The 17,092-nt window shown below is 35.8% G+C and overlaps 2 protein-coding genes across 3 annotated transcripts; one reads left to right on the forward strand and one right to left on the reverse strand.

Moving 5' to 3' along the window:
* The first annotated feature begins 2,941 nt into the window (after positions 1 to 2,941).
* LOC145559956 (uncharacterized) lies at positions 2,942 to 6,528 on the forward strand. Its single transcript, XM_081621223.1, has 4 exons — positions 2,942 to 3,043; positions 3,501 to 3,967; positions 5,088 to 5,688; positions 6,103 to 6,528. Exons 1-4 carry the CDS (start codon positions 2,942 to 2,944, stop codon positions 6,526 to 6,528), a joined length of 1,596 nt encoding a protein of 531 aa, XP_081477349.1.
* Positions 6,529 to 7,186: 658 nt separating this feature from the next.
* LOC145558615 (serine/threonine protein phosphatase 2A 55 kDa regulatory subunit B beta isoform-like) lies at positions 7,187 to 16,571 on the reverse strand. 2 transcript variants are annotated; one of them, XM_081619908.1, is made up of 14 exons: positions 16,112 to 16,571; positions 13,838 to 13,941; positions 13,657 to 13,755; positions 13,430 to 13,549; positions 12,904 to 13,110; positions 12,419 to 12,510; positions 11,492 to 11,610; positions 10,489 to 10,612; positions 10,161 to 10,284; positions 8,616 to 8,684; positions 8,443 to 8,534; positions 8,279 to 8,356; positions 8,129 to 8,196; positions 7,187 to 8,004 (listed from the first exon to the last, which is right to left on the reverse strand). In XM_081619908.1, exons 1-14 carry the CDS (start codon positions 16,245 to 16,247, stop codon positions 7,868 to 7,870), a joined length of 1,569 nt encoding a protein of 522 aa, XP_081476034.1. In that variant the 5' UTR covers positions 16,248 to 16,571; the 3' UTR covers positions 7,187 to 7,867. The 2 variants fall into 2 exon arrangements, with proteins under 2 accessions (XP_081476034.1, XP_081476033.1); XM_081619907.1 differs by having other exon boundaries at positions 12,901 to 13,110.
* Positions 16,572 to 17,092: the final 521 nt, after the last annotated feature.

Below are 17,092 nucleotides of genomic sequence, written 5' to 3' on the forward strand. Positions count from 1 at the left end.
GGCAACCATTGGCTTTGCTCTAAGTAAATATCAATAAAAATCAATGGACTTATAAAGGTGGGTACTAAGCTATTGGCAAAGTTTTTCTTAAAAAAAAAAAAAGCTATTGACAAAGTTTCAAATTAGGTACTTGACTATCTATTGTTGTAGTTAGAGTACTAAACTTTGTACTCAATTTGTTTAATCTGTTGTAACAAGTTATAGGAAGCATTTAATACATTTTTTTTTTCATACCTTAAAGTGTTAGACCATATTTAGAACAACCGAAATCACAAGTGCGACTGTCTTTAAAAATTTCCAGCCGTTACAACATCCGGAGTAAAGCAACTATTAAACTGTGACTCGAAATCTAGTAGGGTTGACTTTTAAATGCAGATATCTCTCAAACTAAAGTGATTTTGAGATGATTCAAGTTGGAGGTGTTAGCTTGGTTCAAGAGCTCTCCAACGATAAGTCATATGCCCAATTCCAATAAGAAACAAGAAAGTCATGGCCGTTTTACGAAAACCTGACGAAGTACTCGACATAGCACGTCCGTGCCTGGACGAGTTGGGCGGTTTTTGGGGTCAATTTTAAGCTTATGTGTTTTATGGAATATTTCCTAAAATTTTATCTTTTTTATATGACAGCTATTTGAGTATAATTGGGGGACAATTTAGAGTTTTTATTAGGGTTTCTTGTGTTATAAAAAGACCGTTTAGTTGATCAATTAGATCATACCTTTTGAGCCATTAGATTTAGAACACCTTGTATTATTCTCTCGTTCTTTCTCCATTATACTGAAGAAGCTCTCGAATCTCCCACCCGTGGATGTAATAAGTCTAATTTGACCGAGCCACGTAAATCCTTGTGTTGTTTGTTTATCTTCTTTATTGCTTTTCTCGTTCTTATTATTCATTGACTTGTTCTGCATTAAACAAACACAATTATACCCTTATTTCCTAACAGAGACATTTTATGTTGATGAGAAATTGGGGCGGTCTCGGGAAAAAAAAAAAATACTATGTTAAGATGAAAAGAGTTTGTAGTATATATTGTTAATAATACTCGCTCTATTTTTTTTTATATGCTAGAGTTGGATTTGCACTTTTGCCAAAATACAACTTTGACCATCAACATCTTTATAAAGGGGGTTAGTAAAAACTAGAGTTGTCAAAAGCTGACCCGACCCGACCCGAAATACCGACCCTAACCCGACCCGTCCGAACCTGAAAAAAATGGTGACCCGAACCCGACCTAATTGATTCGAGTTGACCCGAGAATTTGAGACCCGAACATTAACCGACCTAGAGACGACCCTACCCGAATGTAACCCGTAAATTATTGACCTGAACCGAATCCGACCTGAACCGAAATTGACTCAAACCCGTTTTAACCCGTTAAAACCCGAATTCAACCCGACCTGTTCCTAGCCCGACCCAAATTCAACCCGATCTTTTCCTAACCCGATCCGAATTTAACCCGATCCGAATTTAACCCGACCTGCTACAAACTGACTCGAATTTCAACCCGACCTGTTACAAACCCGACCCGAATCAACATGACTTGTTATTAACCCGACCCAAATTCAACCCGACTTGTTATTGAATCAATATCTATAGGTCGTTATCTCATATTGGTATTGGAACGGAAATTGAATCCTAACTCTATTCCTTCAATATTTCACTTTGAATTTTAAGAGGTTAGTTTCACAACATGTTTTTAGGGACGAATTTCAGGGACGAAACAATTGAGAAATGTGACATATGGTTTCTAGGAAATTATAATTCAAGATGGGCATTGTGCCATATGAAATAACTAAAAAACAAAAGCTTGATATTATTGACTTGGAAATGACCCGACTTGATTATAACCCGTAAATTATTGACTTGAACCGAACCCGACTCGAATCTGAGAATGACCAGACTTGGAAATGACCCGACTTGATTATAACCCGCAAATTATTGACTTGAATCGAACCCGAGAATGACCCGACCTGATTATAACCCCTAAATAATTGACTTGAACCGAACCCGACTTGAACCCGAGAACGACCCGAACTTGTTTAAACCCATAAAGACCCGAATATAACCCGACTTATTTTTCACCTGACCCGAATGTAACCCGACCTTTTACTAACCCGTGACCCAAACCCGATAAGATATATGACCCGACGTGACCCGACTCAAGCATGCCCTAACCCGAACCCGACCTGCATATGTTATGACATTAACTCATATTGACCCGATCCGAGATGACCTGACTCACACTATCCCGACTCAAACCCAACCCGTTTACCTGAATTGACAGATCTAGTAAAAACTATGGAATAATTAATTTATAAAAGTAGACATTGTGACAAATCCAACAATATATTACATAATCATATTTATATACTGGTTAAAAAATTAAGTTAGTGATGACATATAAATAGTAGAAAATCTCAACTCTAGTTTATATAAAAAAAGCGGAGGGAGTATAATATTTGGTTTTTAAATTGCACTTTTTCAACATTTATTTTTACTAGAACGGCTAATGCACGCCATAGCTAATATTCATTTTGGCTTTTATGTTATTTGAATTTAGCATTTGTATTTGTTGGATGCATGGTGAGCACTTTACACTACACCCGGGTGCACAAACCAATCAATACTTGCATAGACCAAAGTTTCAAGACTATTGTTATGCTCAACTCCCCTCCACTCTTGTAATAGGTGCACAACCATTAGAAGCCATTTTTTTGGTCATTATTAATTACTTGTATATCAAATACAAGTAAAAGATTTACTCCACCTCAATATAAAAAGAAGTTAAGTCAATGCCTTAATTGTTCTTAATATATAAAATGATGGTATGTAAGATTGTCATTAAATTTATCTTAGGTCCTTAAATCAATAAACTAACATAATTAAATACATACGTTTTCATCAATCTTTAAGCTTTCCATTCACTTGTATTATTCATGGCTTTGAGACAAGGCATTTTCATTGTCCCTTCAATATTAATTTTATTGGTGGTTGCAACTTCTTTGATCTTAGTTTCAGTGGAATCTTGTGATGATCAAGTATGTATATTTCTCAACTTCTCCATGTTCATGGCTTCTCTTTGCTATTTTGTGAATTAACTGTATTTGGTTGCATGCTATTCTTTTGGCTATTTTCCAAAACCAAGTGTTTAGTAATTTACTCATAAAAATTGTTACTCCCTTTGTTTTTTGTTTTTTCGGATGTTCTTGGTTGGAATCTAGCAACTATTCAAGGTATGAAAGAATCTTTTAAATTTTCCTGATATGTCAGTAAAAGCAGTTATGTAGGGTATTGTTTGATTCGTCGCAATGAATTTTCTAAATGTACCAAGTAATCATTTCTGCAAAATAATTACTTTTGAGATATTAGTGATCAAAGATGTGCATGCATTAGCAAACAAGCAACCCAAGCATCTTAGTTTTAAACAAATGTGCTGACAATTTGTTACAATGTCTACAATGTTACTAATATGGCATGTAACAATTTCTTCAGAAGCCTAAATACCAAAGTAAATGGCTAAACCATGGAGGAGACCTTCAAAACCGGAGATACGCCGAGCTAGAGACGAAAATAAGTCCGAAAACAGCCCAAAACCTCAAGCTAAACTGGGAATTCGAAGCCAAAAGCTACACAACAGCAACACCAGCTATATATGAAGGAACCATATATTTCACTAGCTTTGATGGTAACGTTTATGCTATCAAGCAATCGGATGGATCGCTTGTTTGGAAGCAAAATTTGCACGAAATAACCGGGTTTAATTCGACTATAATCTTATTCAAAGGGACTCTAGTATTGTCAAGAGCAACTCCAACAATAGCTAATGACTTAGTGATTGTTACAATGTATGGCCCTGCTGTTGTTCTTGGGTTTAGAAGAGAGAGTGGTGAATTTGTGTGGATGACTCGCCTTGAGGATCATCCTGATAGTGTAATTACCATGTCCGGGACTTACTATAACGGGTAAATACAAATAACTTTTCTTGCATTGATTATTGCGTTTTTTAGTTTTAAATAAGTTGACACGTTTTGACTTTTGACATTCACTAGAACATAAACTTGACAAACAAAAAAGACAAATTACTCTTATTTATTTATTTATTTATTTATTTATTTTGACAAATGATCCAATTATTTAAAGGTCAAATTAAACTAGATTCAATTGATCTATTTACTATAGTACACTCTAAACTCTAAACATGTTGCTGTAATTAATTCTTGAGTTATTAAATTAGATGATTAGGAATTTGACAAAGCACTGTAGCATTTGAAAAAGGTAGTAATTTTTTACGTTAATGAATTTGCATTATTTACGTAGTATAACTTCTTTATTATACTCCACTTGTTCTTAGAATTAAAGATAAGTGGTTAAGTGAATAATGTCTGACTCCCTGATATGATATAATATTAGGTATTTGAAAGAAATGACTAAAAATGTAATCTACTGAGTATGACACATTAATTTTCTGCATGATTCCCTTAGAAAATTACGAGTAAATGATATGTGATACAATTTGAAATAAAATATTACTGCTAACTTCTTTATTAATTAACCATAGATTTCTAATCTAATCTTTAAGTATGAGTTGAGATCTGGTCTATATTGCCAGAGTACAAGTAACGTCACTTTGAAATAAAATTACAGAAAATGAAGTATTGATAAAGTAACTAAGCAAGTGTTAATAAGAATATACTCTCCTATAGGTAAGTCTTCTTCTAATCGTTTGACCTTGGGAAAATAAATGTTTCAATTTTAAACGGAACACAAAGTATTGGTGTGTTACATGGGTCTGTCTTACCGTGAGTTTAAAGTTTCAAAAATTAATATAGTCAGTAGCTTATACATATAAAATGTCTAAAAACTCATCGTATAGTATTTAAAATTTAGAAGTCAAGATGTTTGTAAACTTATATGAAATGTCCAATAACTTATACTTATCAGTCTTATCATGAGTTTAGACTCGTACAATACTTTTGCAATGTAAAGTCAATAGTTTGTATAATTTATTCTTCTTTTTAATTTTAAGGTAACACGATTAAAAACATAACTTTTTTTTAACGCGATTATTAAAATTATGTGTAGGGGATATTATGTAGGAACATCCTCACTAGAAGAGTTAGCCAGCATAGACAAATGCTGCACATTTCGTGGAAGTTTTGCAAAACTTGACGCTAAAACAGGAAAAATCCAATGGCAAACTTACATGCTACCAGATAACCAAGGAAAGCAAGGAGAATACTCAGGGGCAGTCATATGGGGTAGCAGCCCTTCCATCGACGTGTCGCGAAACCTCGTCTACATAGCCACAGGCAACCTCTACTCGGCTCCAGAGCGAGTAGAGGCATGCCAAGAAAGAGAAAACAATCAGACAATCCCTACACACCCTGAGGAGTGTATAGAACCCGAAAACCACGAAAACTCGATTTTGGCATTAGAGTTGGAGAGTGGTGATATTAAGTGGTACCAACAGCTAGGAGGGTATGATGTATGGTTTGCTAAGTGTATGAATCTTTCAACCCCGAATTGTCCTCCAGGGCCTAACCCTGATGCTGATTTCGGGGAGGCGCCGATGTTGTTGAGTGTGGTGGTGAATGGTTGTCGAAGAGATGTTGCTGTTGCTGTTCAGAAGAGTGGGATTGCTTGGGGTTTGGATAGAGATACCGGGGATGTCATATGGAGCACGGTACGTATGTGTTATATTATGGCTTTTGTTATTGCTATATGAATTTTGATACTTTTTATTGCAACGGAATAATAACATAGGACGTGTTTCGTGTTTGGCAAAATTAGTTGTTGATTGTAGTAGATTTTAGCTGTTAGAGAAAACGTTAGCTATCAATCTATCATATAGGTTTTGTTAGCTTCTGTTAAAAGTAGTTGTTTGGTGAAGGTGTTCGACATAAATTAGCAGCTGAAATAGTAAAATAAATTTGGGCTATTGTGAAACACTACTTTTATAAGCTATAAGTCATCATCTACCCCTACTTTGTCAAACTATTATATGGAAAAAGTTGTTGGTGAACATGCCCTTAGTAGCACATATGTGACTGATATTCATACCTATAATTCATGCTTTAACCAACTGATGATCAAGTAGGAGGCTGGACCAGGAGGCATGAAGGGAGGAGGCATATGGGGAGCCGCGACAGATGGAAAAAGAGTCTACACCAACATAGCCAATAGTGATGCCAAAAACTTCACTCTCAAGCCATCAAACTTAACCACAAAAGCTGGAGGATGGGTGGCAATTGATCCTCGAGGTGGGGAAATCTTATGGACTACGGCGAATCCTAGAAATGGTGTTAGCTTTGGCCCTGTGACGGTTGCTAATGGTGTAGTGTTCGCTGGGTCATATGATAAGCAAGGGAACATATATGCAATGGATGCTAAGAATGGTGCTGTTTTGTGGTCTTATGAAACAGGTTCAGAAGTATATGGGGGTGTATCAGTTGGTGATGGATGTGTGTATGTTGCTAATGGGTATTGGACTGCTGGAAAGTCACTGTTTGCATTCTGCGTTTGATGGTGCATAAATGTTGAATTATAATTATAGTTTTGTGATTATTCTTCCTCACAAAAACGGGGCTTGAAATTAAGGGTGTTATATCTTATATGCATCGTTGGAATTGTGTGTCTAAAAAATATACTTATGTATTAATTTTTTTAAAAAGAATAAAGATAAGGAAAATAACATTAGGAAGCCGAGAGATTGTTATATACACCCTGGTACACTGTACACCCATGAGCATTTTACTTTCATTTTGATGATTTTTTTTCATTTAATCATCAAATAAAGAGCAAAAACTAACCTTATACGGTGCATCCGAGTGTATAAAAAAATTTCATGGGAAGCACTCCTCATTCAATGTCGGTAGAGGCATATATACTGGAAATTTTGATAGTGTACAGTTTAATATGGCTCCCTGTGTTACGGTGCTCGGGTCAGGACAGAGATTGGAGAGCCATAACAGTCGAATCATCGAAATGTTATCATGTAGGCAACTTCTATCGAGTAGATAAATGAGGGTCAAATCACATTCAGGGGTGGGATGTTGCTTGCAGAGTAGCAGCTAAGAATAAATGTTACTAATAGGTGTTCCATACAAGGTACTCACAAGTTAACCTGAATCAATTTTATTCTTCTACAATAATGCCGAATCGCATCGCAGTGTGGACAAAGATGAAGTAAAAATAGGTATGATCCTTGGAACAAATAATTACTATCTGAATATTACAACAGTGTCAGACTCAGAACAACAGTATCCTCTAAAAGAGTTATTACCATAATTACCCCCAGAAAAAATATAGAAAGAAAAAAAAAAAAAGAAAAGAAGATTAAAAAAATTGTACTAACCATACTTAAAAGAAATAAATAAATCAATTCACTAGATGTTTTAAACAGCTCCTTTCTCACCAACATTTGAGGTCAAAAAAGGGGAAAAGCAGGGAAGAGACTACATTCATCTTAGACTTTTTAGTGGCAATATGAAACATCCATTTTAGTTTTTGGTTGTAGGAGAGCTACAAACACAAATTTTTCCCGGGCTTCATTCGAGCACATTGTAAAGAACAGAGCTGCACCCTATCTTTTCTAGCAGCAGCCAAGGCTAAAAATAATAAACAAAAACGAATCTGTGGCCGGTGGTTATAAATAATCAGAGCTGTGACCTAAAAAAATGACCTTGATGAAATCTGTGACAGCAGCTGCAGGTTTAGGAGGCACTTTTGAGTCAACACAGAGCAAACGGGCCACGTTTAATTTACTGTTGGTGCTGTAAGGGGAAAACGGTCTTCCGCCCTTCTCAAGTATCAACCCCAAAAAAGTTAGCCAAGCAACAATATATCTTCCTCCTGAGCCATCTTTATGCATAATACATGTACAAGCTATTTGCCGCGGCACAAGCAATTGAGTTTTCTGATGGGTGCCAAGCTAGATGAAGCAACTTAGTGGTGAAGTCAAAAGAATTTCCATTTGAATCAACACCAGGACTCTCAGATCCTGCCATACACATTCCAATTATTGAGTGAAAAGGTCTTTGAAAAGAAACTACTCATCTGAAAAGTTAAATGGATTACACGATCCTAAGCTTGCAGTGAAAGGAATACAAAAATTAAAAGATAACCTCGTCTAACAACACGTGTTATGCTGCTCAACGACCTGGAGGGTCTTGATGGGGTTTGCACTTGTCTCCTGCAACAATTATAATCACATTAATAACTAAATTATAATTTCAGACATACTGTTAGTTTCCCTTCTTTATTATCAAGGGTACCTCATGGGATTTTTGCTGGCCTCCAAAGTTGTGGCTTCTGTGCTTCCAGGAGCACAACCAAACACGCGGAAAAGATTGCTGGAACACAAGAATTGCTTCAATAAAGGGTTACAAAACCAAAACAATAGCATCCAAAAAATTGAGTCCAGTATATACACTCATACCTGTAAGAACCAGTTGCCACTCGCTGCCCATCACCACTCAGACAACACTCAAATTTATCAAAAATAGAATCATTTTCATACAAGTCACACAGCTGCAAAAGTAATCATCAATTAGTAAGATTCTTTGACTTCACCGATATCAGATCTAAATGGGTAATAACCTCAAACCTCACCTTGGGTCTTAAATATTCATGGACCTGAAAGGTTGCTACAGGACCTGAATCCATATTGATATCCCATAACTGAAATGCAAAAATAAAAGTTACCAAAAGGTGTTGCATCATAAACAAGGGGTAAAAAAAGGTATTAAAATTCCTCCCTCAGCCAACAGGAGCTCATCATACTCAGGTACACAATTTCACAAAAAGAAATGATTTTGCTACTGGAGTTGGCAAATTGGACCAAAAATTTATCACTTCTCTAATATAATTCGCCTTTTCAAGTTCGCGGCTCACTTGGGAGGGGGGGGGGGGGGGGGGGGGGGGGGGGGAGGAGAATTGGGAAATACTGGGAATAACAGACAGAACATCCTAAATTGGGTGTAGCCCTGAGTCCCTGACCATAGTGAGCAACATTGGGCAGCTTTTATCAGCCAAGGGTCCAGATTTATGTTACTTGCATTATAGTAAAAACATTATTATGAGAAGTAATTTCAATGTCGTTACAAAAGGATTCAGCAGGAAAAGGCCTTTGTCTAGCATGCTGTATCCAGTCGTTTGAACTCAATCGTTGATGTATACTCGTGTTATACTTTATGCTTTCACACACACACACACACACACACACACACACACACACACAGGTCTTCTGCTATGAATCACCACCAAGACAGGCACCAAGAACCGAAGGTATAAGGATCACCGTGATTCAGGAACATAAAGGTCACGGATGATAAAATTTTTAAGAGTTGCAGTAAGAAGTTACAATCTTAGCATCATCTTAATTCACAAATAATGTTGGACTTCATTGAGCAGGAAAAGTGAGCCAATAGCCAAGTTCCCACTATCTTTTAGTATTGAGGGTTGTTGACAGGCAACAATGCTTATCCCAGAGCACCTTCAATGCCATGATAAAAACACCTTCGACAAATCTCTGTCCCCAAAAATAAAGCTCCCAACAGCTTTCCCCTTTAGGAAAGCAAAGCAGGTTAAGGAGGATGAATTTTGGGAGATATGTTTGAGGGGAGGATAAGTTATTAGGACAATGTCTGAGTGCGCATTTTCGTAGGCATAGGCCTGCCTTTATAAAACTGCCTCAACTAGGCAAGAAAGGTGCTTGACCTTGCCAACTTGTGCCTCAACACGCCTTTTTATACACTGGTTCAGAGTGGTTCATACTAGTGTGTCACTTTCCCTACACACACACAGCTTAACCTCTAGCCATACTCCTAGGCAGCTAAGAACACTATCTCTTTATGATGCCTCAAAAGTAAGCTGATGTGCTCTCTCTCAACCATCAAGCTACTCAAAATTCAATCAATTTTATTTCTTACAGAAATATTGAGTTCTGATAAAAGAAGAGGAATAGAGTAACTTTATCTCCTTTCTACAGGTTAAGGTTAAGAGAAAATTAATGACAGATTTAGTACACTAAACAGCCCTTGTGCATGAAATCATTTACCATGAATGAAGAAAGACCAATATCAGCCAACCAATCATAAATTTTCAAGAATGGGGGACGTTCAAACCAATAATAAGCAACATAAAGAAAAATCAAACCTTAAGAGTCATGTAATCACGACTAAGTATATGCCTCCCATCTTTTGCAAATTTAATATCTGAAATGGAAGCAATTATCTCTGTAAAAAAGGATCTTGAACCAGGCGCTTCTTGTTCCTCAAATCTGCATGAAGAATGTCATTTTTGAGTTAATTTTTTAGGAATATAAAAGACAACACTATTCACTTTGATTACTCATTTGGACCCCCTATGCAATGACACATAAGGAGGGGAGGCAAAACAACATCCTCTTTTACTTTATCCTCATTCTTCAAAAGAGCAAAAATCTCTCACAAAAAAGAAGAAACAAAAACACTTCACCACTCACAATTTTGCGTGACTATCACATAGTGCTGATTGCCGCAAGTCAATGAGGCGGATTGATCCTTTTGAGCTACTATATGCCAATGTATTACAATGGGATGGGTGAAACTCAGCTGATGTAATAACCTCTGCCAAAAATAAAAATAAAATAAAAAGCGTTCAGAGGACCCTCTACATGTAAAACTAAAAGCCACCGTGGTCAAGAGTTATAAACAAAAAAAAAAAGCGACTTGTGAGGGGTTTAAGACAAAAGGCACATTGAGATAATTATCCCAAGTCACTAATATTCCACAACTTTTACTGTTTCAATAACAATATACCATACCACAAGTTCATTTCAAAGAAATAACTTCCAAACATCCTAATGAGCAGCCATTCAATCAGAAACACACAGACTAGCATATCAATTTAAATTCACAAACACGTTATAAAGTCTCATTTCTCAGCCTCCAAATTGATGGTGGAACATTGCAATTGTTTCACAGATAATCAGAAGTGGAATACAACACCAATATCACGAGAAACTGTTTTCTTTACAAATAAAACTCGCCAAGCTCAAATTTTGTTTGGAGTACAACACAAACTTTCATCTAGCTCAAGATGTTTTTCAGCTCCCTTATGACACACCCAAACAATTGCTTAAGGAGCTAGCAAGTGGCAATTGCCTATGTACATTTGTTCGTCATGATTTTAGAATAATAATCCCCAAAAGTAAATTGGACAATTGTTCATCATGAATTTGAAATAATATTACCCATAAATAACTTGCAAAAAATCTACACAGCAATATCCTTTCAATTCTACAAAAACCCAAATACTACAACCTAATGCAAAGAAGAGCTTTTTTAATATATATATATATATATATATATATATATATATATATATATATATATATATATATATATATATATATATATATATATATATACAGTAAATCAAGTGAGATCTTGGCATAAACCTCCATGCAGTGAAATATAAAGGGGCAACAGTGAAATCAAATATACCAGTCAGATCCTCCATGTTTTGGGGCTTTACATCAACAATATTGAAACTCTGATTGCTTATCTCCAAGTTCCAAAGGTTTATTCGCAAATCATCTGCTGATATAAAAGTCTCTCCATCACTGTAACAGAGATAAAACTGAATGTCACGGAAACCACATCATAACACTCAGCAAAATAACAATTGGTAAAGACCATCTGCATTATTAACTGCTAAGCTCAGAATGCATGTTCTCTCATAGGTAAAATGTGAGTCAGTGATCTATCTACAGTAAATCGCAGAACCTTATTGTACAAGCATGCAATGACATAAGAATTAGGAAGGAGAAGAAATAACAAGAAATTTAATTTTTGTGAATGTCTGATAGAATAAGAATTGCCATATAGGACTTCATTACTCATAAAGCCAGCAATTAAACAAAAAAATTTAGATGCAGGTAACAAATCAGTAAAAGGAATATTATACAACAAAGCAGGGAAACATAAACATACAAGTAAACATCTTTATTGGCCATACAGGCATACCAGATCCCACAACAACAACAAGAGAAATAAATACAAAAAGGTAAATTCTGTACTTCTCAACATCTACCTACTCACTAAGCAATAGAAGATGCAAATATCCTGATTTTAAGCATGCTGCAAGGACTTGGATCATACCAACATTCACTATCACTCTACAATCACCTATCATTTGTTGCGACAAGATCAAAGAAATTGCTTAATTGAAGATCCATGGAAATTACTGCATAAATATAAATGCAGGTGTACATACATTTATAAAAGTACACATGCAAACACAAACAGATGCAGATAAATCCATCTTCACTAGGTATCACAAGGGTATATATTCATAAACAACTTACAAGAAATACAGGGAAACAACTTAAGAAATGTGATATTATAGCTGTATATCTGAGGCACATTTACCTGTTATTTGAAATGGAATTAATGTGATAGTCATGAGCATGAGCATATACTCTCCGACATCTAGCAACAAGGCTAGTCTCATTGCTGGTGACCTACATATTCAAGGCGCACATCATTAGCATAAAAAAGATACTGAATGATCAAATAAAAAGAAAGAACAATTAGTTGCATGATAAAAAAAGATATGAAGTATCACAAAAAGACTCAATTTGAAGCTGTAATAAATCATTTTAGCTCTTATTCATGTTAAAGGACTGACTGAATTACCTACATCTAATAATGTAATATACAATATGCATATTTCTATACACATAATGTGCCATTTAGAACCTAATGACAAAGTGAAATTACCAAGTACTCTGTAACAAGTTAGTTAGCAGGGAAAAGACTGGGGAAACTTCATTCCTAACATAGATAGGGGAACAATAACCACTCAGTCACATAAAAATATATATATTAATAAAAACTAGATGGGGTACAACTACCACTGGTAAACGCAGAGATGAGATCCCTCCAGGTGGGAAAGACTCATTATTCAAAGAATTAGGCAATTTGTCAGGATATCCTCCATTCACAACATACGGCTTGGGACTGGGTGGAACACTTGAACTAGAACCAGAACCATTATTCCCTGGAGTTTTGGAAGGGTCCATATTCATGTCAGCTATCTTCTTTACCTTCTTTTCTTGAACCTGTCAAATGAACAATCAAGAAAAAAAGCGATCAACAATAGAAGATGTAATACAAGCACAACTACTGTACAAAATAGGAAAAAGAAAAAAACAAATCCATCTCATGAATGATCTGCTCAATATTCATGAAAGAAATAGGCCTTAAAAGGGGTTATTAGGAAAATCAACTACCACTTCCAAATCAGTCAAACGAAGAACCTTTGACCAGGCCACATAAAGATGATAATTGGCAAACCATTAAACTACAGCCACGCACTCAGTGAAATAAGTGGGTGAGATAATTTCAATAACGTTGCAATGTAATAACGGAAAAGCCTACCTTCCAAAACTTAATGGTCTTATCATTTGTAGACAAAAGAAACAAAGCACTGTTAGCAGTTTGGCACCATCTGATTTTGTTGATTTTCTCCTCTATTTCCAAACTCTTCAGGTAGTCGAACTGATCCAAGAAAACCATACCCAGTATTAACAAACTGAGAGAAGATTTTCACCATAAAAATTGCATCCATACATCAAACAACCAAGAAAATAGAAATCCGGAGTTACCTCAGGCTCATGACTCTGAAACTCAGTTTTATAACGAAACTCTGGATGCCTACTAATTGGATAGTCCATCCTCTCCATATCCCTTCTACCAATGCCATGCTGTACAATGACGTATAAAACAAATGAAGATAAATCTTAAATACTGTTCAAATTGAGATAAGGTGATACGTAAAGGACTTACATCCTTTGTGTCTGTTCTCTCAAATAAAACCACCCTGCCCCCACGGTCACCAGTAGCTAAATGGTCTCCAGTTTTATCGAACTCTATAGCTGAAATGATATCAACTGCAAAAAAGAAACACAAAAGTCTGAACAAATAGCCAACTATATATTAAATTCACACATTGACAAAATGTTAATAATTAATACGAGTTACATGTGTAGCATAAAAAAAATGGTAGCTTCAGGAGAAATTAGATATGGTGATAAAAGGTAATAAGCCATAGCAGTTAGCACGAAAACAAGAACAATGGGATCAGCGCGATCCATCTTAATTTAGACTTGAGAAGGAGATACAGGCTATAAGAAGCATTTTAACACATTAATTGAAGACTCAGATTTTGTATTCAAACTTTGCGAATAGTTAATGCAAAATTAGTGTAGCAGGTGCATCCAGGGCATTCCACGCATATTAATTGTAAGGAAAGTAATCCGATAGGAGAAGGGGCATCCTTGCACAAATATTTCTAGCTTTATTACTTTAGCAGTAAAAACAGGATTAAATATTTTAATCATTTTCACTCTCTGATAAACTTCTCTTTTATGCTATCCACAAAACAGTAACATATTGCACACAAATGAAATCATGTATAATGAATTAATCAAAGGTGTAGCTTTCCAAGCTATGAAGTTAATCAAATTGCTAAAATTGACTAATAACCAGCTGATTACCAGATCTGGTATATTTCTCACCCAAAGTCCAAACAAAGATCTACAAAAGTACTGCTCTTGTAAAAAAGATGATGGAGTTTATATGCTTTTGAGAAACAAGTTCCAACTAGACAACTAATTGTAAATTTCTAGGAGGTTAATGGCTGCAATGAATATTGATCCTCTCACTTACAACTAAACATGCTAAATCCAGAAGTGTACTTGGATGAAAAAAACAATACTAGATGTAATGTAAGGGGAGGGGCTGAGGGATCTAAATTTCCTTGTTAAGAAATGAGACAGGAAGGGATTGGAGCCATCTAATTTCCTTCCCCTTTTAACAAACTAACTCCTTTAAATATTGGAATGATTATGCAAGCTCACTTCCCCCCCCCCCCCCCCCCACTCTCATGTTCCCCTTCCCTCTAGCACTGCTAACCAAACACACTCTAAAAACCATTAAAGAGTTCCCAGCTAATATATTTGCTTCTTCTGGCTTCAATGAGCTTGAGCATTCCAAGTGATTGCTTAGACAAGTATAAGTAACAACACAAGAATAGTGGGAAGGGATGCAACCTCAACAAATTAAGTACCTATACACAGAGCATCCACAATAGAATAGGTGTGAAATAGTAGCAGTAGTGAGGCCATCCTTCCTGGCACCAACAAGTAAAATAACAGATACATTCTTATCAATCCAATTCCTCTCGCCCAGCTCTTGCCATTATGGGATTGGGATAAGATAAAACTACACACAACAACTTAACTATTACTGCGTTTAAGAAGCAGGCTTGACTGGAAAAATCATCCAACTCACACTGTTCCCTTATTTTACCTGACTTAATCCTTTATCATCCAAACATCAAGTAATACTAGTTTATAGCTCTATCAAAGGCGGACTCATACCTCACACTGTTCCCTCCAATAAAAGAACTCAATTACCACCTGCCATATCACAAACGACAGGCTAATGGTTATATTAGCCACTAATCTGTTTAGTGTTTATGAAATGGTCTTGATTGAAAGGCATCAACTAACTAAAGAAACAATAAGTTGGCACTAATACAAAACAGTAGTTATCCAAGTTAGACCTTTGCAATCCAATTATCCGGTACTACTACTTATAGCTCTATCGAAGACGGACTCATACCTCACACAATTCCCTCCAGTAGAGTAACTCAATTACCATGAACCCGCCGATTCAATCACTCCAAGCTCGCTAGCTAAGCCGAGCTAAACATATATTTCCTCCCATATTACAAGCATATCCAATATCCACATACTAATGTCAACCAATTCCTAAACATTCCTGAATCATTGCATGGTAACATAACATCAACATCAAAATCAAAACTTTTTCAATCAACTTCACTGATTAGATTGACCCCAAAAAACCCCTCAAATCAAAATCCCTAAATTCAACATTTTTATCAACAATAATCACAACCCATAAACCCACTCCAATCAAAACAAACAAAAAAAAACTAACCCAGATCTTAAAACATCGAAAAAACTCAAACCCTAATCATGAAACACAATCAATTTCCCAAAAATCAATAACAAAAGTCAAGAAATTGGATCTCACCTTCCTGAACTTCTTCACCAGCTGCCCTTTCACCGAAGACCTGAGAGAATTTCCAGTCCAACGGAGATGGCGGTGGTCCGACGCCGGAAACTTCACCACCACCAACAACTCCGGCACCTACATCGCCGCCGTTCATCGCTTTCTCTCTCCTGATTTTCTCTCTCCTAGGTCAAAATCAAAAAGGGCGAAAATCTTCAGAGTTTCACTACTCCTCCTTCATCAAGAAATAGTTTGATTTTTCGATCGAATTTGAGAAAAATTATACAAAAGATCAACCAAAAAACACAGCACAAAAAAGGGTTAGCGGATTTCTATGAAAAATGTCAGCTTTTCATTTCCAACATTCCCAACTATCAGATTTCGATTTCTCTCTTTCTCTCTCCTCCACCCTTCTTCCTCTCTTTCTCTCTCCTCTCTTTCTGTCTTTTTATTTTTATTTTTATTTTTCAGAGGATAGAAATTGAAATTTTGGGAATAAATTGAACTTTAGAAAGTAAAAAAATAAATAAATAATAATGGGAAGAACAAAATAAAATAATAATTACAGACTTACAGTAAATGGGTTTGTGGAATTTGGGTTTTATTTTTAAAAAAATTTCTCTTCAAAAAAAAAAAAAAAAAAAAATTTGTTACCATAGTACATTGCACTCTATTTTGCTCTTGTTGTCTTTTTTCTCAAAGCCTTATTCCCTTTTACTTTGTATTTTTTTTTTTTCCTCCTTGTTAGTGTGTGTTCTTTTTAATTGTGTTTTACTAGTGTTTGTCTATTACGGAGTAATTTACATGTTTACTTTCGTTCTTCATTTTGAGAAATTGAGGGATGGTTAAAGTGGGGGGTTTAAATCTTCGTACCTCTATTAATGTGATAGGGTGGTTACTCAATATGAGAAACAAATGGTGTTTCTATTGGTATTGTTGTATGCTTTGGTTTACGCGTAATATTATTAACTGTACAAGTGGGTTGGACCAATGTAAAACGGT

Source organism: Chenopodium album, chromosome 9 (genome assembly GCF_948465745.1).
Source record: "Chenopodium album chromosome 9, dcCheAlbu1.1, whole genome shotgun sequence".
NCBI lineage: Eukaryota > Viridiplantae > Streptophyta > Magnoliopsida > Caryophyllales > Amaranthaceae > Chenopodium > Chenopodium album.